The following is a 20091-nucleotide window of genomic DNA, read 5'->3' as shown; positions in this document are numbered from 1 at the left end:
TCAAGGAGTCGTGGGCAATTTGGGCATTAGACAGTTGAAATCAACATATCACCCCCAGTCACAGGGAGCTTTAGAGAGATACCACCAAACTCTCAAAACAATGATTAAAATATACTGTCACCAATATCTGCAAGACTGGGATAAAGGACTAGACTTTTTTATTTACCACCAGAGAGTCACCGAATGAGTCTATGGACTTCAGTCGTTTCTAACTGGTTTATGAACATGGAGTAAGAGGTCCTCTAAAACTCATAAAAGGCAGATTCTTGGAACAAAAGAATAAATCTTTGATACTGGACCATGTATCTGTGTTTGGGGAAAGGCTCACAAATGCTTGTGGTGTGGCTCAGGAACACCTTAAAGCATCCCAAGCCAATATGAAGAAATGGGCAGACAAGAAAGCAAAAATCTGTAATTTTCAACCAGGGGTTGAAGTACTAGTGGTGTTACCATTACAGGGGGAACCATTAAAAGCACGGTTCAGTGGCCCATTTAGAGTGATCAAAAGAATGGGTAAGGTAGATTACTTGATTGACACCCCTGATTGCCGAAGAGGAACCGATTGTGTCACGTCAATATGTTAGTAATATTCTGGCAAGGAGAAGGATAAGCCTGTACAGGTATGTCAACTAATTGGGACTGTTGAGAAGGAAAAGGATAGTGAGGATGACTCAAACGGAGGTCTAGACAATTCTCATATTGAATCTCCAACTATCAGATTAGTGAATATAGAATGGTTAGAAAAATTGAACAGCATGCTTTTGCACTTGGAGTTAAAACAACATGAAGACCTAACCTGGCTTTTCACAACATTTAAAAAAAGTCTGTAGGGATAAGCCAGTATGTACAATCTTAACCACACATGATGTGAATATAGGAGGAACCTGTTCCTTTAAAACCAGATCGTTATCGCTTAAGTCTGGACAAACAGGCCCAAGGAAAAGCAGAAATCCAGTACATGCTGGAAAACAACTTGATCGAACCTCATCAAAGCAGCTGGAGTTCACCAATAGTTCTAGTGCCTAAACCTGACTGGTCAACCCAATTTTGTATACAGAAAAATCAAAGCAATAACGAAGACAGACTCCTACACAATTCCGTGTTTAGAAGACAGTATCAACAGACTGGGCAGTGCTAGGTTTCTTACTAAGATTGACTTGTTAAAGGGATACTGGCAAGTTCCTTTGACTCCTCGAGCCAAAGAGATATCAGCTTTTGTAATAGCTGACTGTCTTTATTAGGGCCGGGTGATGCCATTTGGGTTAAGAAATGCCCCAGCCACTTTTCAAAGATTAATGAATCAGGTGGTAGCCAGTGTTCCCAACTGTGTAATGTATCTCAATGATATACTAATATGCAGTAACGCTTGGCAAGAACACTTAAACCAGCTAAAAATTCTGTTAAAAAATTTACAAGCTGTAGACTTAATGATAAATCTGGCAAAAAAACAAATTCGGAAAAGCAAGAGTAACTCACCTCGGACACAAAGTGGGGCAAGGACAGGTAGTGCCAAAAACAGCAAAGGTACAAGCCTTAGTAGCATTCACTATCCTGAAACAGGAAATAATGAGGTTTTTAGGGATGTGCTGTTTTTACAGGAAGTTTGTATGTAATTTTAGTACTGCAGCTGTTCCATTAACCGATTTACGCCAAAAAAAGAAAAGCAAAGTAGTTTGGTCAGATGAATGCCAGGCAGCTTTTGAAAAGCTAAAGGTAATCTTAACTATGGAACCAGTGTTGGCTGCTCCAAATTTTGCTTAAAGCTTTTAAAGTAGCAATCGATGCTAACGACCTGAGGGTTGATGCAGTCCTATTTCAGGATAGCGAATCGGGCATTGAGAAGCCAGTAGGGTACTTTTCAAGAAAATTAAACTGACATCAAAAAAAGTATTCCAGTGTTGAAAAAGAAACATTAGGACTTTTGCTGGCTCTCAAACATTTCAAAGCATATGTCCGCCAAGACTATAAAGAAACCCTAATATACACTGACCATAACCCAGTAATGTTTGTAGAAAAATTTTAAAAACAAAATGCTAGAATATTTAGATGGAGTTTGTTGTTGCACCCTTATCATTTGAAAATTGTACATATTTTGGGGAAAATCAATGTTATCGCTGACGCTTTGTCATAAGTTTGACCATGTTATATGGATGGCGATGCGACAAAGAAAATGCTGTAAATTATCAGTAGAGTGAATAGGACATGAATGTGAAAAAAAGGTTAGTTTTTTTGGGGGGGTTTTTGCACTGTAATGAAATGCATTTTAAGAATGGTGTTTCATTTCACCAAGGATGGAGGTGTCACGGAACTATTTATTTTCTCCTGATTAAAACAGTGTGCTTTTAAGACTCTTTAAAAATAGTGTACCTTTAAAAACTAAGAGGCACAATGTGCCAGCTGCACCTGTTACCTAGGCAACAGCAGGAGTGTGAGGGTCACATGGTGACACATTTGCTGATGACACAAAGATGGGATAGGAAAGTAACTTGTGAAGAGGACATAAGGGGGCAACAAAGGGATATAGATAGGTTAAGTGAGTGCACAAAGACCTGGCAAATGGAGTATAATGTGGGAAAGTGGGGAATTGTCCACTTTGGCAGGAAGAATAAAAAAGCATATTATCTGAGATTCAGAGGGATCTGGGTGTCCTAGTGCATGAATCACAAAAGGTTAGTTGTGCAGGTATAGCACATAATTGGGAAAGTTAATAGAATGTTATCGTTTATCATGAGGGGAATTGAATACCAAAGTAGGGAGGTTATGCTTCAGCTATACAGGGCATTGGTGAGATCACATCTGGAATACTGTATACAGTACTGGCCTCCTTATTTAAGGAAGGATGTAAATGCTTTGGAGACAGTACAGAGAAGGTTTACAAGACTAATAACTGGAATGGGTGGGCTGTCTTATGAGGAAAGATTGGACAGGCTAGGCTTGTATCCGCTGGAATTTAGAAGAGTAAGAGGTGATTTGATTGAAACATATAAGATCCTGAGGGATCTTGGCAGGGTGGATGTGGAAAGGATGTTTCCCCTTGTGGGAGAATCTAGAACTAGACGTCACTGTTTAAAAATAAGGGGTCGCCCATTTAAGAGAGAGATGCGGAGAAATTTTTTCCCTGAGGGTCGTGAGTTTTTGGAATTCTCTTCCTCGAAAGACAGTGGAAGCAGAGTCTTTGAATATTTTTAAGGCAGAGGTAGATAGATTCTTGATAAGCAAGGGGGTGGAATGTTATCGGGGATAGGTGGAAATGAGGAGTAATCAGTTCAGCCATGAACTTATTGAATGGCGGAGCAGGTTGGGAGGGCCAAGAGGCCTACTCCTGCTCCGCATGTTCATTTGGTATGTTTCCATATAACTGTGTAAAAACCAGTTTTGGGAGAGACACCAACGAAGCATGCTTGCCTTGAAAGAAGAAAATTCTCTCAGCAGAAATTCTACAATGAGCTGCAGTCTGTGTTAATTGCCTAAGCAGAAAAAGTCCCTTTTAGAAGAGAACATTCGTATTGCTGGAGGTGGCAATATTCCTTTTTCTTTACTTCCAATCTTCTAATTAATGTCTTTGTTTTAAGATTGACTCTCTCGAGTGTGTTTTCTGGAATTCGCAGTAAAGCTTCGACTGAAATCTACCAATTTTAAAATCCAAACATAGACCTGTCGTTATACCCCGTATTGAAAGAACTGTTTGACGCCTGCTGCAGCTGAAGTGCTTTGAATGCCTATCAAGAAACGACTGTTTCATCAAATCCGTGTGGAGACTTCGAGGAGCATCTGATTATTTTCTTTACACTAGGATACCTCACCCATTAGGAACGTAACCCAAAAAACCTACAACCCAGTTATTTATTTATTCTTAAACAGCTACTTTTTAAAACAGCATTTTTAAAACCTGTTAATCATTAGTTTTTGAATGTGTGAGAATAAATAAGTTATATGGTCTTTAGATATAAATTGATCTTAATATTGTTTAAGATTTAGTTTATTAATAAATAGTTAATTTGCTATCCAAAGAATTTGGCCTATTTTTATTCTTGGGGTGGGGAACTAAAGTGTTTAATTTGGCTGTTTTCTGGTTAGGTGGGAAAACTTGAATTTACTGCAACCTGTGGAGTGATGGGACTGAATTGATAGAGGCAGGAGCAATGCACTATCATAACACTGGCTATCTTTCGCTTGTACTCTAATATTTCCCTCATTGATCATTTAGTTATGCTTTCCTGTTTATGTTCTGCCCAATCTTCTGACCGGTCACCCGTCTTTGTGCAATTATATGCTTTTTCTTTAAGTTTGATACTATCTTTAACTTTTTTAACCACAGATGGTGGGTTCTCCACTTGGAATTTTGCTGTCTCACTTGAATGTATCTATTCTGTGTATTCTGAAATATTTCTTCAAATGTCTGCCACTGCATTGCTAGTGACCTATCCCTTAACCCAATTTGCTAGCTCTGCTTTCATACCCTCATAATTGCCCTGCTTTAAATTTAAAATACTAGTCTTCAACCCACTCATAAAATTTGATTATATGATCGCTGTGGCTTCACTATGAGGGCAATAATTAATCCTATTGTTATAAGGCCAGGTGCGAAAGGTGTCAAGGTGTTACTATCTTCATCTGGCCTTATTGTAACAGGGTTTAAACACACTGTTTTGAGCTTCCCCCTTTGTGAATCTTATTCACAACTTTCCAATTATAAGGCAAAGAAATGAGCACAAACAGGCTTGCTGTGGTTTAAAGATAAAATTTATTAAATCTTAAACTCTAATGCAGTTAGCGCCTATAGATATACGACACGCCTACACTGGCATGCATATGCTATAGACATATGTAAATAGGGACAGAAAAGAGCAGAAGATAAGTAGAACAGTTTCAGGCAATATCTTGTTACTGTTTCTCAAACTCGCTGCAGTCCTTGATTGAAGATATGGTCTTGCATTTCGTTGGGGCCCAGTATTCATCTTAAACCTGTTCACGTATCTTCACAAGATTCAGTTCCATGGAAAAGAGATGGAGGCAGGTAGACAGACAGGAGAGATGTTTGTCAGTCCCTGAGCACACGTTTTCTGTTCAAATCCTGTTTTCTCCATTTTAGAAATCTAAATTCAAACCTCTGCAACAGCCAGCTAGTCATGTGACTAAAACTGGTCTGCCCACTTGTGTGTATTGGGGAAGCAACTACTGGGTCCCCATTGTTTCAACATTGTCTGGTACTATGCAAATGTCTTTTCAGTAAGGGAACTTGCAATTTTAAGTTTTAATGTTCATGTGGCGAAATAATGTGTGCCTCAGTCTTGGCTGGGGGCGGGGGGGTGGGTGGAAGAGCAGGGTTTGCCTGACACCTCCACAGGCAGGGGAATAAAATGCAATTTGAAGAAAAACTGCATTTCATTAGAGTTTGAGAAATATAAAATACAGAAAGAAAACTATGCATTTCTCTCATTCATTTACCAATCTTAAGCTTATTAAAATGGTCTGTTCTAGGTGCCACAGCTGCTTTAATTTTCCTCAGGAGTGGTAGTAGGCAGATCTATCCTGAACTCTGCATCATGCAAAGAATTTTGGCTTCAGAGGATGGGTGGTTCCCTTTTCCTCTGTCTGTGGGGGAGGAGTTTTATAGTTCACCAGCCCTCTGCTGGAGGGTCAGGTACAGGACTTAGGGTTGCAGGTTTCACTATAGGCTTCCTCTCAACCTGGCACATGTGGCAACTCCTGCAATACTCCACCACATCTTTGTGGAGTTTTGGCCAGTCAAACTGCTGTCTTATGTGGGCTTTGGCCTTTCATATACCAACATGTATAGCTACTGCTGTCTCGTGGGCCCTTAATATTTCTCCCCGGTACCTCTGTGGCACCATTAAACTACTGTCCACTCATTTCTTTGCCTTTTACTGTGAACTACTGTCCACTCCTTGCCCTCAGGTCTGTGAGGTGAACTCGATTTCCTCATCAGTACCTCATTCTTTAAATGGTAGCAATCAGGGACTCCCTCTGCTTCACTTTCAGACTGGACAGCCTGTACTAATTCTCACAATACTGGGTCAGCTCACTGAGCCTCAGCTAAGGAAAATCCATTTAATTCATTCCCTGGATCTCCTAACTTTCCAAAGAAAGTCTCCGACAGGCAGACCTCATGGTCATTTTCCTGCAGTGCCAATGCAGTCTCCTCTGGGGGAGCAGGTTTGATTACTGCCTGATCCACTACACTGAGGGACTCCGCAGGGGACCGTCTCCTGCCACGGCCCTGTCTTTGACCTCCTGCAGACTTTCACTGCTTGGCCAGTGGGGGGTTACCACCTTCACTCCTGCCAGATCATTCCCTAGGTGCAGGTCAACCCCTTCCACTGGCAACATAGGGACAATCCCTACAGTCACCGGTCCCCAAACTAAGTCACACTCCAGGTGCACTCAGTGTACTGGCACAGGCATACACTGTCCTCCAATACCATTCACCACCATTTTGGTGTTCACTGCACTTTCTGGGGGAAAGGGGAGGCCTTTTCCCAGTAAAAAGGAATCTGGTTGCCCATGTCCCTAAGAATCACTCTAGGCTTGCTTGCCCCACTTGAGGGATTATGGGGTTACATTCCCTGCAAATACAAAACCCTGATAACTTTTCCTGCACTGGCCGTAGTAAGCTTCCTGGGTTGCCTCCTTACTGCAGTCAAAGCCACAGCCCATTCCGGAGGTATACCCTGATTAACTCTACCAGTTTCCCCTTTTAGTTTCCAGCAGTCAGCTTTTAAATGCCCTGTCTCATTACAATAGAAGCACACAGGTCATCGGGTCTCACTCTTGCTCACAGCATCTTTCTTTTTGGCTGGAGGAGTGCCCCCTGTGTCTCCTGCTTTCCTTTCTCTTCCAGTTCTGCCTGGGCAGATATCACCTTCCCACCCTTTGTCCTTTTCAGATTTGTGGGATCTTGTTCTTAGGGCTAAAGGGATCAAGGGATAAGGGGAGAAAGCGGGAACAGGGTACTGAGTTTGGATGATCAGCCATGATCGTATTGAATGGCGGAGCAGGCTCTAAGGACCAAATGGCCTACTCCAGCTCCTATTTTTCTAATACCTCTCCTGCCTTGTCTCTACTCTCTGATTTACCACATCTTCCCAAATTTAATCCCTTGCACCCACTATTTAGTTTAAAACTCTCTCTACTAGTTATGCAGCTTGTTGGAACACCGGTTCTAGCTTGGTTCAGGTGTAAACCGTCCCAATGGTACAGCCCCCACTTTCCCCAGTACTGGTGCCAGTGTCCCACTTCTATGACACCAATCTTTTGAGCTATGCATTCATTTCTGTAATCTTATTTTCCCTTCTCCAATTTGCACATGGCTCAGGTAAATACCCAGAGATTACTTTTGAGGTTCTGCTTAATTTGGTGCCTAGCTCCTCATTACTATGTAGAATCTCTTTCCTTGGCCTATATCATGGTCCACGTGGGTAACAATGACGACTGGATCTGAAACCTGGCACCAGGCAGGCAATACAGCCTTCGACATTGCTGCGGAGAACAGTATCAATCCCCTTGACTACACTGTCCCCTACTACCACTATATACCTATTAACTCACTGTCACTGGGTCAAAATCCTGGAACTCCCTTCCTAAAGCATTGTGGGTGTACCTACCCCACATGGACTGCAGCAGTTCAAGAAGGCAGCTCACCACCACCTTCTCAAGGGCAATTAGGGATGGGAAATAAAGGCTGGCCTAGCGAGCGATGCCCACATCCCATGAACAAATGGCTTTCTGTACCCTGGTGCCACAGTCAGTTCGCTCATCCACCCTACTGCCATCGCTGACATCCATACAAGCTGAAAGAACCTCAAACCTCTTGAGACAATTGCAAGGGATGAGGCTCCTCCACCTCTGCCTTCTCGATCCCCTTACCTGCCTCACTTGCAGTAACACCCCCGTCCCTGGCCACTGACCAACTTTCCCCCTCCCTGATGCTTTGCAGTGTCTGTAGCTCGTTTTCCAGCTCATCAATCCGGAGCCAAAGTTTCTCAAGCTGGAGACACTTACTGCAGACGTGTTTGCCATGGATCACCCTGATTTTCACAAGCTCCCATATACTGCAGCTGCAACACATCACCTGCCTTGCCATCTTTGTGTTTCAAATATTTAACCATTTAATAAATAGGAAATATTCATCAGGCAATCTATTAAGCTTTACTACTATTAGTAAAACCTTCCAATTACTGAAAGATGAGAAAAACTTCCTAACCAACTGTTTTCCCACGATGTCACTGATTTTTCTCAGAATGCGGTCAGTCTGCTCTGGTGGCTTAGACTGGCTCGCTGACTCCCACCACTGCTGCTGTTTTAAACACTCTGTCTTGCTCTCTATTTAACAAGGTGCCTATTAGTGCCCTTTCACCTGAACAAAAATCTCACTTTTCAGAGGCTCCTCAAAGGCCCACAAATGGGTATAATTAGTGGAAACTCACTAGGATAATTAATTCAATCTGGGGCTCAGGCCAGCTTAGAAGGCAATTATTAAAACAGCACAAAAGATATTGGAAATGCAATTTGTGCTGAATGTAACTTGTGCCTGAAATTCCACAAACCTTTAGCTGGCTGTTTTGCACTGGATGTACCAGATAAACACACTGCCACTGTTTTTGCAGTGTCACTGTTGGAACTAGCTAGCAGCTCCCCAGTGGATTATAGTTTTCACTCTAACCCAGCCTTAAGGCTTCAATGTAAATAGACTCAAGCTATTACCCAGTAAATCTGCAAAGCACAAGTCTACATTGCTTAAAAACATTCTTAATTCTGCAATCTATCATGGTGGCCAAAGGGTTGGTACAGCAGCAGAGCTCATGCCTGAGGTGCATTGGTTGGACAGTGTAGGAGCTTTATTCCTAATTAGCCTGTGCTGAACCCAGTGGAAGTATTTGATAGGTCTATAGTTTAGCATCTAATGATTTAATGTCTAACATCTCTCTCTCTCATCCTTCCCCACTACCCATGATTTCTCAGAAGTCATCATTCATCATCCGAACAAGACATGCATGAGCAACGGCGTAGACAACGGCACGACACTGATTCTTCCAGGGATAGTGAACCTTGTCATCACGACTAGGAGCATCAGCAAATGAGAGGAAACATTCAGAGAACTAGCTCAAAATCAGCATGTGGCTCACAGCAGTGATATGACGACGACTAATGGTTATACTGTGTGGAACTGAGTTTAGTTAATCCTTGTGGGTGCGCGTTGGTTAGAGGGGCTGGAGATACACACAAGACTTTAACCATCCCTGCTATAGTGTACTGAAATTTGTTAAAATCAGATATGTAGGTTTGACATTTTTATACAATATTCATGGGCTGTCTTAATCATCAGTACTGCTCAGTGCTCAAGGACACAGGAGGCCACTGTTGGAGGAATTAAAAGTGTCCACCACCAGAGATGCTGGCAACCTTTTTAGTGTCAGGCTGCCAGGAGAGCAATTAACAGCAACATTAGTTACTCCAATGAGTGTACAGGTACAGCGTCTAATTAAAAGGGGTAAATATTGTTTTGTTTTTTTTTTAAACTGAATGTTTAAATAAAATGCTATTAACTTTATGGACTTTTTTTCTCTCCTCAACCCTTTCTCTCCACCACCACCTCCCACACAGCAACATCTCTACTTTTTGTGGTGATCAGATCTCCAGTAATGCTGTGAGGTGTCTATCCACACTAATCACATAAATAATTTCTCCTGCCTGCTGCATTTAAGTAGCAGCAGCACTGTAACAGGATTGTGGTGCCTATTTTCCAAGCACATTTCCTCTACATAGAGTTTGAGCCTGGTTTCAGAGTCTGATATCAGTAATCTTTTTCATTGCTTGGATACCAGCACTGCTGAGGCTACTTGGACTTTCACTTAAATGGCAGTACACTGCACAGTAAATTTTAAATGCAAGAAATGAGATTTTCCATGTCACATCTCTTTACCACTAGTCATAGAGGGTACCTGCCTTTACCACCCCTTCAGGTAAGTGTGTTGTATAATATTTACCTTAAAAATTTGAAAGTTTTTATGCAGTCAGATGCTTAAAAAGCACTAGGCAAGGGCAGGAACCAGAAGTAGAGTTCAGGAATCTTGAGATTTTATTCTAACAGCTTTAATTACAGTGCTTGTTTGTCAAAGTGAAAATTGAAACAAGTATACAAAACATTTGATTAGTGTGGGTAATGAAAGGATTAACTTCACACCAATAACCCATCCTGATCAGACCCAGGTATTTACTGTCCAAATAGTTTTTCAGCCTTAAGTAAAGGAGGAAAAAAGAAACAACTTTCTGCTGCCAATCCAGGTCCTTGCAGTATTTATGCAGCAGGTGGATGGGTCTTGCTTTCGCGTTCCACAGATTGAAGTGGCATGGAGGGGGGGGGAAAAGAAGGGGGGAAAGGGACTAGGAATTGTTGGAAATTATTTTTTGCGCAACACCAAAAATGGAATGACTTAAATGTAGTTTCAACACACTGGGGAAAACAAAGGGTGAGGGGAGGGGGCTTAGGTGCATTCATTGGACATCATTACCTGCCACACATTAGCCAAGGGACAAGCTAACAAAAAGCCAAAAAAAGTTCCTTTTCCATCTGACCCAACAGTGCCTGCATGCTGTGGTCAGCTTACAGTGTTGGTATGGGGTGAGCTGTAAGGCAGAAAGGAAGGGTCAGCACAAGACTCCAGATTCAAATTAATAAGTTATATATTCCCAGCTACTTGCATCTTTTCAGTTAACAGTTCAAAACTTGTTGCTGTCATCACTAACTTTATTCTTCTTTCTTTCTCCCTTGCTCTCCCCCAATGCAATTCATGATATTGTAAAGCTAAGTTTAATGATGGTCCCTAGTTCACAAAAACCTCCAGCTCTTCACTGTAAAATAATTTAGCCACTATCAGATCAGACTTTAAATTAAGCCATTTAAGAGTTGGACTTTAAATTATTCAGAAGGCAGAAAAAAAAAATTGGGTTAGAATATATTTTATTCCATTGAATTTCAAATCCAGCCTGCACAGGTCTAGGAAAGGGATACTTGAGCAAGCTTTAAGAGACTGACTCACAGGACCCAGTGAGAGAGATTCTGAACTCAGATTACTTGGTAGAGTGCGTCAGAAGTTTAAAGTAAAAATCACAAGCAGTCTTTTACTCCTGAAATCCCAGATTTGGGCAATGAGAAAAATACAAGTTGAAAAATCAAAAGTTCAGATGCAAAATCCCCTCCCTCCATCAAAAAGCCATACCAAAAGAAAACCAGGAAACAGACTCAAGCCACAGCTAGCTAGCCAAATCTGCTAAGAGGCTTTGCAGTGCATTTGTACTGCTGGGAGTGTACATAAACACCTCCCATTTCTAAGTTGTTTGTGTATCCCTTTCCTACACTAAATACTTACAAGTCAATTTAAACCTTCAAAAGAAGGGAAAACAAAGAACAACCATGGGGGTAAATATTGCATAGGAGTAGCAGGAAACTGCTTCGTTACAAAAAGGGACTATCAACACACATTTTAAATAAGAAACCGCATATTTCCTTTCAAGTCTGTACTTCTCACCCATACCACATGGTGTTATTTATAGTTCTAGTGATCGAATGTAATGAAGCAGGTTCCTGGCACCCAATACCACAAGGTTGCAGTTTGCCACACTACATAATAAAGCAGGAAGGAGAAGGAACGGGCAGGAGGGGAGGGAGAAAGGGAGAAAGGAGAGTTATTTGTTGTTTTTGAGCTGGTTGGACAGCCAGTCCAGTCCTTCATACAGGCCGTCACCGCTGGTTGCACAGGTCGCCTGGATGTACCAGGACCTCCGGTGGAGTGCATGTAGGCCCAGCTTATCTGTGATCTCTGCGGCATTCATTGCATTAGGCAGATCCTGGAGAGAAAAGAAATGCAGAATTGGAAACAAATCCAACAGATGATTCAAATCCAGCCCCACCCCTTGGTGTTGCAGTAACATCTTTGGAAGGGGAGAGGAACAGAGTTTGACAAAAGGCATTCTAGCAGCTAAACTAGGTCACAGGAAAGTGACCCATGAGCTGTACTTAAGCAGTTAAAATGGGAACAATGCCCATGTCAGCGGCAACCAGATTAAAACCGATACCACGATGGGCACAGTGACCTGAGTACAGCTCACGTGAATGTTTAAAATACCATGAAATTCTAACCGATGCCAGAACTGGTGTGCTCAAGCAAAAAAAAATCAAGTCCCACAGAAGTGGTACATCTGCAAAGCAACCCAGAATGCCAGTAAAACGTTGGGGTGGGGGGGGGGCAAATGCAATGTGTGGCTGGTGGGTCTCCATTTGATGCTGCCCTGGAGCCAAGACCAAGATGTTGACTGCCCGATCACGGAGTCTAGCGCTCACCTGTTTATTTGCGAAAAGTAACAACACAGCCTCTCGTAGCTCATCTTCAGCAAGCATTCTCATCAACTCTTCTTTAGCCTCATTAACTCTCTCCTTGTCGTTACTGTCAACCACAAAAATCAAACCTGGAACACAAGCAGACAGTGACAATAGGGAAGGCAGTTTCTCACCCCCCTCTCCCATGGCACTAACTCCCCACTACAAGACAGTCACTCTCTGGGATGCTTGCCTGAGTGACCATTCAGCATCAAATGTAGCCTCCATTGCTGGCTTAGGCTCCACTGAATATTGAGGAAACCCTAACTGGGAAAAGAATGCGACTGAATCCCTGCATGTTTCCAAAGCTAGTGGCATCTTCATGGGTCAACCTTACTAGATGCCCAAGTTGTGGGTGGGTTTCAACATGGAGATACTAGCGTCTGCCACTGGCTGCATATCTCTAGTGAAAGGCTGCTGATAATTGGTGTGAAGCCACGTTGTGTTGCCAGTAGAGGGGAGTCACTATCATAAAATGACGATGCAGAGTGATCACAGATGTCATCAATGCATGCGAACATTTGCCAGCACGAATGCACCCGACGTCACTATGTAATAACGTCCTCACCCAATGATAGCCACCTCCATACCCCCAACAGTATCCTGCTCCCTCCCACCATCCCTGCCTCAATCTCCCGCTCCTGATTACTCGCCACTACGTTCCGCCTCACCGCTTCCTCCCCCATCACGGCCGCTTACTTCAAGCCTTGCCGCTCCCCCCCACCCCTAGCCGAAGAAGGGGTCGGGAATGAGCCGCCGAAGCGCAAGGCAGGGAGGGAGTGGCCGATGGGTGACATGGGAGCGAGTGACCAACAGGAGGGAAGCAGCGTGGCCTGGAGTGAGCAGCGAGTGCTGGAAATACTCAGCAGGTCTGGCAGCATCTGTGGAGAGAAACGGAGTTAACATTTCAGGTCTGTGACCTTTCATCAGAACTGGCAAAGGTTAGAAATGTAATTACATTGCATTTCTGATGAAAGGTCACAGACCCGAAAAGTTAACTCTTTCTCTCTTCACAGATGCTGCCAGACTTGAGTATTTCCAGCACTGTTTTTATTTCAGGTTTCCAGCATCTGCAGTATTTTGCTTCGAGAGTCATTTCCTGGACCTAATCACATCACAACGCGTCTGGGTGTGCTGAGTCTAATGCTCAACACAATGGATCATCTAAGTAGAAGAAACTCCATTCCTAAGCATTTATACACAGTATTAACAAGTGGAAAGATCCATCAGAGGAAGTAAGCGATGAACCCTCCAAATCTGCATTGCTCATGCCTTTCTTGAAGGGGTCATTGTTCGTTTTTTTCCCTGCTCGAGTTGTATGCAAAAGTGGCTTTAAGTCTTATGCTGCAGTCCACTTAGAGCTTTTAGCAGGTGAAACCTGGTCATTGACAGAGCTGTTTTGTGATTTGAGTGTTCTGTTCTTGATAATGGAATAACTTCCTGCCTCAGTTAGGAATTTGGGGGTGGGGGGGGGGGGGGGGGGGGCAGCGCGGCACCTGGGTCCTCTCTGTAGTTAGCTGAGCACAAAGCCCACATCTTCCCACTCAAGACTGTGTGCTCTGCCACACTCAAATGTTGAAAGAGTTAACTAATTAAAATAGTGAAAAATATTACTGAATTTTCAATATTTAGGATTTCTCTACAAGAGAATGAGCATGTTACAGAATTGAAACACCAAAATACACTCACCTTGTGTGTTCTGAAAGTAGTGGCGCCAAAGTGGGCGGATCTTGTCCTGCCCACCCACGTCCCACACTGTAAAACTAATGTTCCTGTATTCCACAGTTTCTACGTTGAAGCCTCGGAAAGAAAGAGATTACTCAACAAATCTATGTACAATTGATAACCCTTGTATCTTCCAAATCAATACCCAAGATCCACTCTTGATCTGTGCAAAGCCTCAACACCCTTGGGCAATAGCTCCCCACTGTATTCTACAGGTTAGCCTATTGTTCAAGAGGGCGTGCAGTGCCCACTAGCGGCTCCTCCAAAAGCAGGCTATCAGCTTGAAAAAAGATCTTTCTTCTTCCGCCGCTAGAGATGCCCAACTATCCACACTAAATCTGAAGTCATCGATCTAAAATTGTAGCTAGCAGTGTAAGGCAGTTATGGAGAAAATGGTCAACATGAATGAAAAATCTAGGTGCTGTTAGAGCACTGCACTTCAGAGCAATGCCTTGTACACGAGCTGCTTTGAGAAGTTTCTCAAGACACTAGAAACAGCTTAAAAAAAAAACACTTATGCTAATTTTCTGTCCTTACTTGCTTCTGTTGCTATGGCTGTAGCTTGGAAAGATTTTTCTTTTTAACCACTCAAAAAAATCTCAATAATTCACATCACCGAGTGGCATATTCAAACATTATGCTACTCACCTATAGTGGGAATAGTGGTTACAATTTCACCCAATTTAAGTTTGTATAAAATGGTGGTCTTGCCAGCTGCATCAAGACCCACCATGAGAATACGCATTTCCTTTTTTCCAAAGAAGTTTTTGAAGATTGCGCTAAATGCTTGCCCCATGGCTTAAGGGTCTGGTCAGATCCAACAAGGTTTAATAATCTGAAAAGAAAAAAAAAAGTGTCAGGACAGGAACACAATTAGAAGGTCACAAAACACATGTTGGAACAAGTGCATGGTTTCCAACTTAGACTGCAAACTGGTAAACCCTCACCAGTTATGACATGGTGTCCAATGCAGGTTCAATTCCCCACTCGACAGCTCGCCAATGGAGCCCTGTAGGGCAATACCGAGCACATGCATCACAAGTTTTACTTCAACACCAGGACATCAGTAATCTCATCTGCCAACTCATCTAACTACACAAGAATAGTAGCCACCTGGAAAAGTAGGAAAAGGCAGAAAGTGCAGGAGTCTTCAGGATGTGGTACGCCACTCTCAAACAGGCACTCAGCATTTAGAGGCTGCTGGGAGTGACGACACCTTGAAGGAGTGCAGTCTAGACCATGGCACCAATGGGGGTGGGGAAAAAGAAAAACAGGAAAAAAAGTAGAAAATCAGTAGTTATAGGAGATTCCATATTATGGGGATCAGACAGGTGTTTTTGTAACTGTCTTTGTGAGCCCTGCATGGCATTGCCTCCCTGGTGTCAGGGTAAAGGACATCATGGAAAGGGTGCAGAATATTCTTCAGAGGGAGGAGAATAAGCCAGAAGTTGTGGTACATACTGGTATCAAAGAAATAGGGGTCAGGTATAGAGGTCCTATGGTCAGACTTTCAGGAGCAAGGGAATAAGTTTAAAAAGTAGGACTTCGATTACTCCCAGTGCCATGCGCCAGCAAAAGTAGAAATCGTAAGAGAATCAATGCAAGGTTTGACGCATGGTGCAGGTTGGAGGGCATTAGATTCTTGGGGCATTGGGACCAGTTCTGGTGCCACATCAAAGGTTATTGTGGAAAATAAAAGCCCATGGTACTGTGGGTAACGTACTGGTATGGATAGAAGACTGGCTAGCCAACAGGAAACAGTTGGCATAAATGGGTCATTTCCTGGCTGGCAAGATGTCAGGAGTGGTGTGCCATAGAGTTCAGTGCTGGGGCCTCAACGTTTTACAATTTATATTAATGACTTGGATGAAGGGACCAAGGCATGGTTGCTAAATTTGATGACACAAAGATAGGTAGGAAAGCAAGTTGTGAAGAGGACAAAGGGATAAAGACAGGTTAAATGAGTGGACAAAGATTTGTCAAATGGAGTATGTGGGAAAATGTGAAATTGTCCATTTTAGCAGGAAGACTAAAAGAAGCATATTATCTAGATGGAGAGAGATTGCAGAGCTCAGAGATGCAGAGGGATCTGGGTGTCCTAGTGCATGAATCACAGAAGGTTAGTATGCAGGTACAGCAAGTAATTAGGAAAGCTAACAGAATGTTATCATTTATTGCAAGGGAAACTGAATACAAAAGTAGGGAGGTTATGCTTCAGCTATAAAGGGCATTGGTGAGACATCTGGAGTACTGTGCCCAGTATTGGTCTCCTTATTTAAGGAAGGATGTAAATGCGTTGGAAGCAGTTCACAGAAGGTTTGCTAGACTAAAACCTGGAATGGGCGCATTGTCTTATGAGGAAAGGTTGGACAGGATAGGCTTGTAACCGCCAGACTTTAGAAGACGAAGAGGCAACTTGATTGAAACATCCAAGATCCTGAGAGATCTTGATAGAGTGGATGCAGAAAGGATGATTCCTCTTGTGGGAGGATTTAGAACAAGGGTCACTGTTTAACATTAAGTGGTCGCCCATTTAAGACAGATGAGAAGACATTTCTCTGAGGGTCGCGTGTCTTTGGAACTCTTCCTCAAAAAGCAGTGGAAGCGGAGTTGAATATTTTTAAGACAGAGGTAGACAGATTCTTGATAAGCAAGGGGAGGGGGGGAAAAAAAAAAATCAGATCAGCGGAGCAGGCTAGAGGGGCCGAGTGTCCTACTCCTGTTCCTAATTCCTATGTTCTGCAGCAGGAGGCACCTGTTCAAAAGTGATGGGTTATACCGCAACAGGACTGAGACCAATGTCCTCACAGTGACTTTCACTAGTTTGGTTGGGGAGTGTTTAAACTAAATTGGCAGGGTGGTGAGCACCAGTAGTTAAAAGTAAAAACAAAACAGAATAAGGTGCATAAAGGAGTGAGTGTTGGATAGGACTGGAGTAGAAAGGAGTACCACATTAAGATGTATCTAGACAGATACATGAATGGGCAGGAAGTAAAGAGATACAGACCCTTAGAAAATAGGCGACAGGTTTAGATAGAGGATTTGGATCGGCGTAGGCTTGGAGGGCCGAAGGGCCTGTTCCTGTGCTGTAATTTTCTTTGTTCTTATTACATAGGTGCAGCCGAAGAAGGACTACAGGAATACAAGTACAGATTTAGAATGCAAGTGCGGTGAATAAGAGCTACAAGTGCAAATAACCATGTGGGAATAAAATGTAGTGGTAATAATGGAAACGTGGTTTAAAAAAAAGTGAGGACTGGGCAGTTAATATTCAAAAGGATACAAAAAATGTTCAGAAAAAAAAAGACACTGAAGGAACAAAGGGAGTTGGGGTGGCAATACTGATTAGGGAAGACACTGCAGTGTTGAAAAGGGATGCCCTTGAGGGGGAAAAAAGATAATCCGTTTGGTTAGAACTGAGAAGTAAAGTGTATTATCATACAACTAGGGGTCTTCTATTGGCCTTTAAATAGTGATAGATAGAGGAGCAATTCTGCACGGAAAAATCAGACAGACGAGGAGAAATTTTTTCTCGGAGGGTCCCGAGTCTTTAGAACTCTCTTCCTCAAAAGGCAATGGAAGCAGAGGTGGGTAGATTCTTGATAAGGGGTTGAAAGGTTATCAGGGGTAGGCGGGAACGTGGAGCTGAAGTTACAATCAGATCAGCCATGACCTTGTTGAATGGCAGAGCAGGCTCAAGGGGCTGAGTGGCATAATCCTGCTCCTAATTTGTATGTTTGTGTGTGCAAGAACTATAGAGTTGTATCGGGAAACTTTACCCAAATATTGATTGGGATAATTTGAGTAAAGGGTGAGAGGAGGAATTTCTGAAATGTGTTCAGGATAACTTCCTTGACCAGCAAGTTCTTTGCACAACTAGAAGGAGGCATTGCCAAATCTGGCACTGGAGAATGAGATAGGGCAAGTACACAAAGTGCCTGTGGCACAGTATGGGGGGTGGAAAAAGAGAAAACACTTGGATAAAGGCTATGATTGCATCACAAAGCTGTAATTAGTAATGGAGAGCAAGTAATATAAAGTAGAACTTCCAAGTTGGAAGAGGGCTAATTTCAATGGGATGAGGGGGGAGAGCTGGCCAGTGTAAAACTGAACCAAAGACTGACAGGTAAAACGAATGGAACAATGGGTGATCTTTAAAAGGAAAAGATGGTTCACGTACATTGCTGCGAGGTTAGGTACATTCTAACAAGACAGGGGAACCAAAGCCAGTGCTCCTTGGATGAGAAGGAAGGTGAGAATTATAAGAAAAAAAAAGTGTGTGATGTACGTCAAGTGAATTCTTCAAGCCAGAATCAGGCCAAATACAATAAGGAAAATACTAACAGAACAGAATGGCAGTTAACATAAAAAGGAACCCAACAATCATCTACCTGTATGTAAATAGTAAGCAGGTATTAAGAGACAGGGTGGGGCCGATCAGTCACAAGGAAGGTGATATCTACTTAGAGGGAAGGTTAGAATACAAAGTACTCATTAGTATCAATTTTTATTCAGGAAGAGGATGCTGACAATAATCGGCTGAAGCAGGAAATGGTCATAGAATTATAGAACGTTTACAGCACAGAAAGAGGCCATTTGACCCACTATTTCTGAGCCAGCCAAAAAACATTCCACCTATTCTAATCCCACCTACCAGCATTTGGTCCGTCGCCCTGCAGATTACGTCACTTGAGGTGCATATCCAGACTTCTTTTGAATAAGTTGAGGGTTCCTGCCTCAACAACCCTTTCAGGCAGTGAGTTTCAGACCCCCACCATCCTCAGTGTAAAAAAAAAACATTTCTTCATCTCCCCTCTAATCCTTCTACCAATCATTTTAAATCTACACCCCCTAGTCACGGACCTCTCTGCTAAGGTAAATGGGCCCTTCACATCAACTTTATCCAGGCCCCTCAATTTTGTACATCTCAATCAAATCTCCTCTCAGCAGACTTCTCTGTTCCAAGGAGAACAACCCCAACCTCATGGCTACATTTTTCCAGTCCCGGCAACATGCTCGTAAATCTACTCCGCACCCTCTCTAGTGCAATTACATCCTTTCTGTAATGAGGTGACCAGAACTGCACACAGTACTCAAGTTGTGGCCTAACCAATGAGTTATAAAGTTCCAGCATAACCTCCCTGCTGTTATATTCTATACCTTGGTTAATAAAGGAAAGGATTCCATATGCCTTCTTATCCACGTTATCGACCTGTCCTGCTAGCTCCAGGGATCTGTGGACATTCACTCCAAGGTCCTTCACTTCCTCTACACACCGCAGTATTTTCCTATTAATCGTGTATTCCTTTGCCTTGTTTGACCTCCCCAAATGCATCACCTCACTTCTCCAGATTGAATTCCAGTTGCTACTTTTCTGCCCAGACCATCAATATCTTCCTGCAGCCTACAGCTATCCTCCTCGCTATCTACCCCATGGCCAATCTTCCTGTCATCTGCAAACTTCTTGATCATGCCCCCTATATTTATGTCCAAATCATTTATACCGCAAAAAGCAGGGGACCCAGTCCTGAGCCCTGCGGAACATCACTGGAAACGGCCCTGCAGTCGCAAAAACACCCATCAACAATTACCGTTTGTCTCCTGCCACTGAGCCAATTTTGTATCCACCTTGCTGCATTTCCCTGGATCCCATTTTAAAAAAAAAAGTCGGCTATCTGAGACCTTGTCAAAAGCCTTGCTAAAATCCATATAGACCACATCAACCGCACTATCCTCATCCTTCCTTACTACTTCTTCAAAAAATTCAATCAAGTTGGTCGAACAAGATCTTCCCTTAACAAATCCATGCTGACTATCCTTGATTAATCTGTGCCTAAGTGAGTTTAACACGTTTTTCAGAATAGATTCCAAGAATTTGCCCACTACTGAGGTTAGACTGACTGGTCTATAATTATTGGATCGATCCCTCACTCCTTTTTTAATCATTAGCAGTCCTCCAATCCTCCTGC

General features: G+C 42.8%; 2 protein-coding genes across 7 annotated transcripts in view; one reads left to right on the top strand and one right to left on the bottom strand.

The window, feature by feature from the left end:
• Positions 1-9571, top strand: part of c5h1orf35 (chromosome 5 C1orf35 homolog) — a 59529-nt gene extending 49958 nt beyond the window's left edge. For 3 of the 5 annotated variants that reach the window (XM_068031479.1, XM_068031480.1, XM_068031475.1), the window contains one exon: positions 8983-9571. In XM_068031479.1, the coding sequence (XP_067887580.1) occupies positions 8983-9085 (103 nt within the window). In that variant the 3' untranslated portion in view covers positions 9086-9571. Of the gene's footprint in view, positions 1-3572; positions 3917-8982 lie in introns of those variants that run through there. The other 2 variants (XM_068031477.1, XM_068031476.1) reach the window with 2 other exon arrangements.
• Positions 9572-10076: 505 nt separating this feature from the next.
• arf1 (ADP-ribosylation factor 1) overlaps positions 10077-20091 on the bottom strand; it is a 35926-nt gene continuing 25911 nt past the window's right edge. For both annotated transcript variants that reach the window (XM_068031482.1, XM_068031481.1), the window contains exons 2-5: positions 14771-14957; positions 14087-14197; positions 12362-12486; positions 10077-11868 (exon numbers count right to left, since the gene is read on the bottom strand). In XM_068031482.1, the coding sequence (XP_067887583.1) occupies positions 11707-11868; positions 12362-12486; positions 14087-14197; positions 14771-14918 (546 nt within the window). In that variant the 5' untranslated portion in view covers positions 14919-14957 and the 3' untranslated portion in view covers positions 10077-11706. The remainder of the gene's footprint in view (positions 11869-12361; positions 12487-14086; positions 14198-14770; positions 14958-20091) is intronic.

Source organism: Heterodontus francisci, chromosome 5 (assembly GCF_036365525.1).
Source record: "Heterodontus francisci isolate sHetFra1 chromosome 5, sHetFra1.hap1, whole genome shotgun sequence".
Classification (NCBI taxonomy): domain Eukaryota; kingdom Metazoa; phylum Chordata; class Chondrichthyes; order Heterodontiformes; family Heterodontidae; genus Heterodontus; species Heterodontus francisci.
Note: the sequence above shows the minus strand (reverse complement) of the source record. Positions and strands in the feature narration are given on the sequence as shown.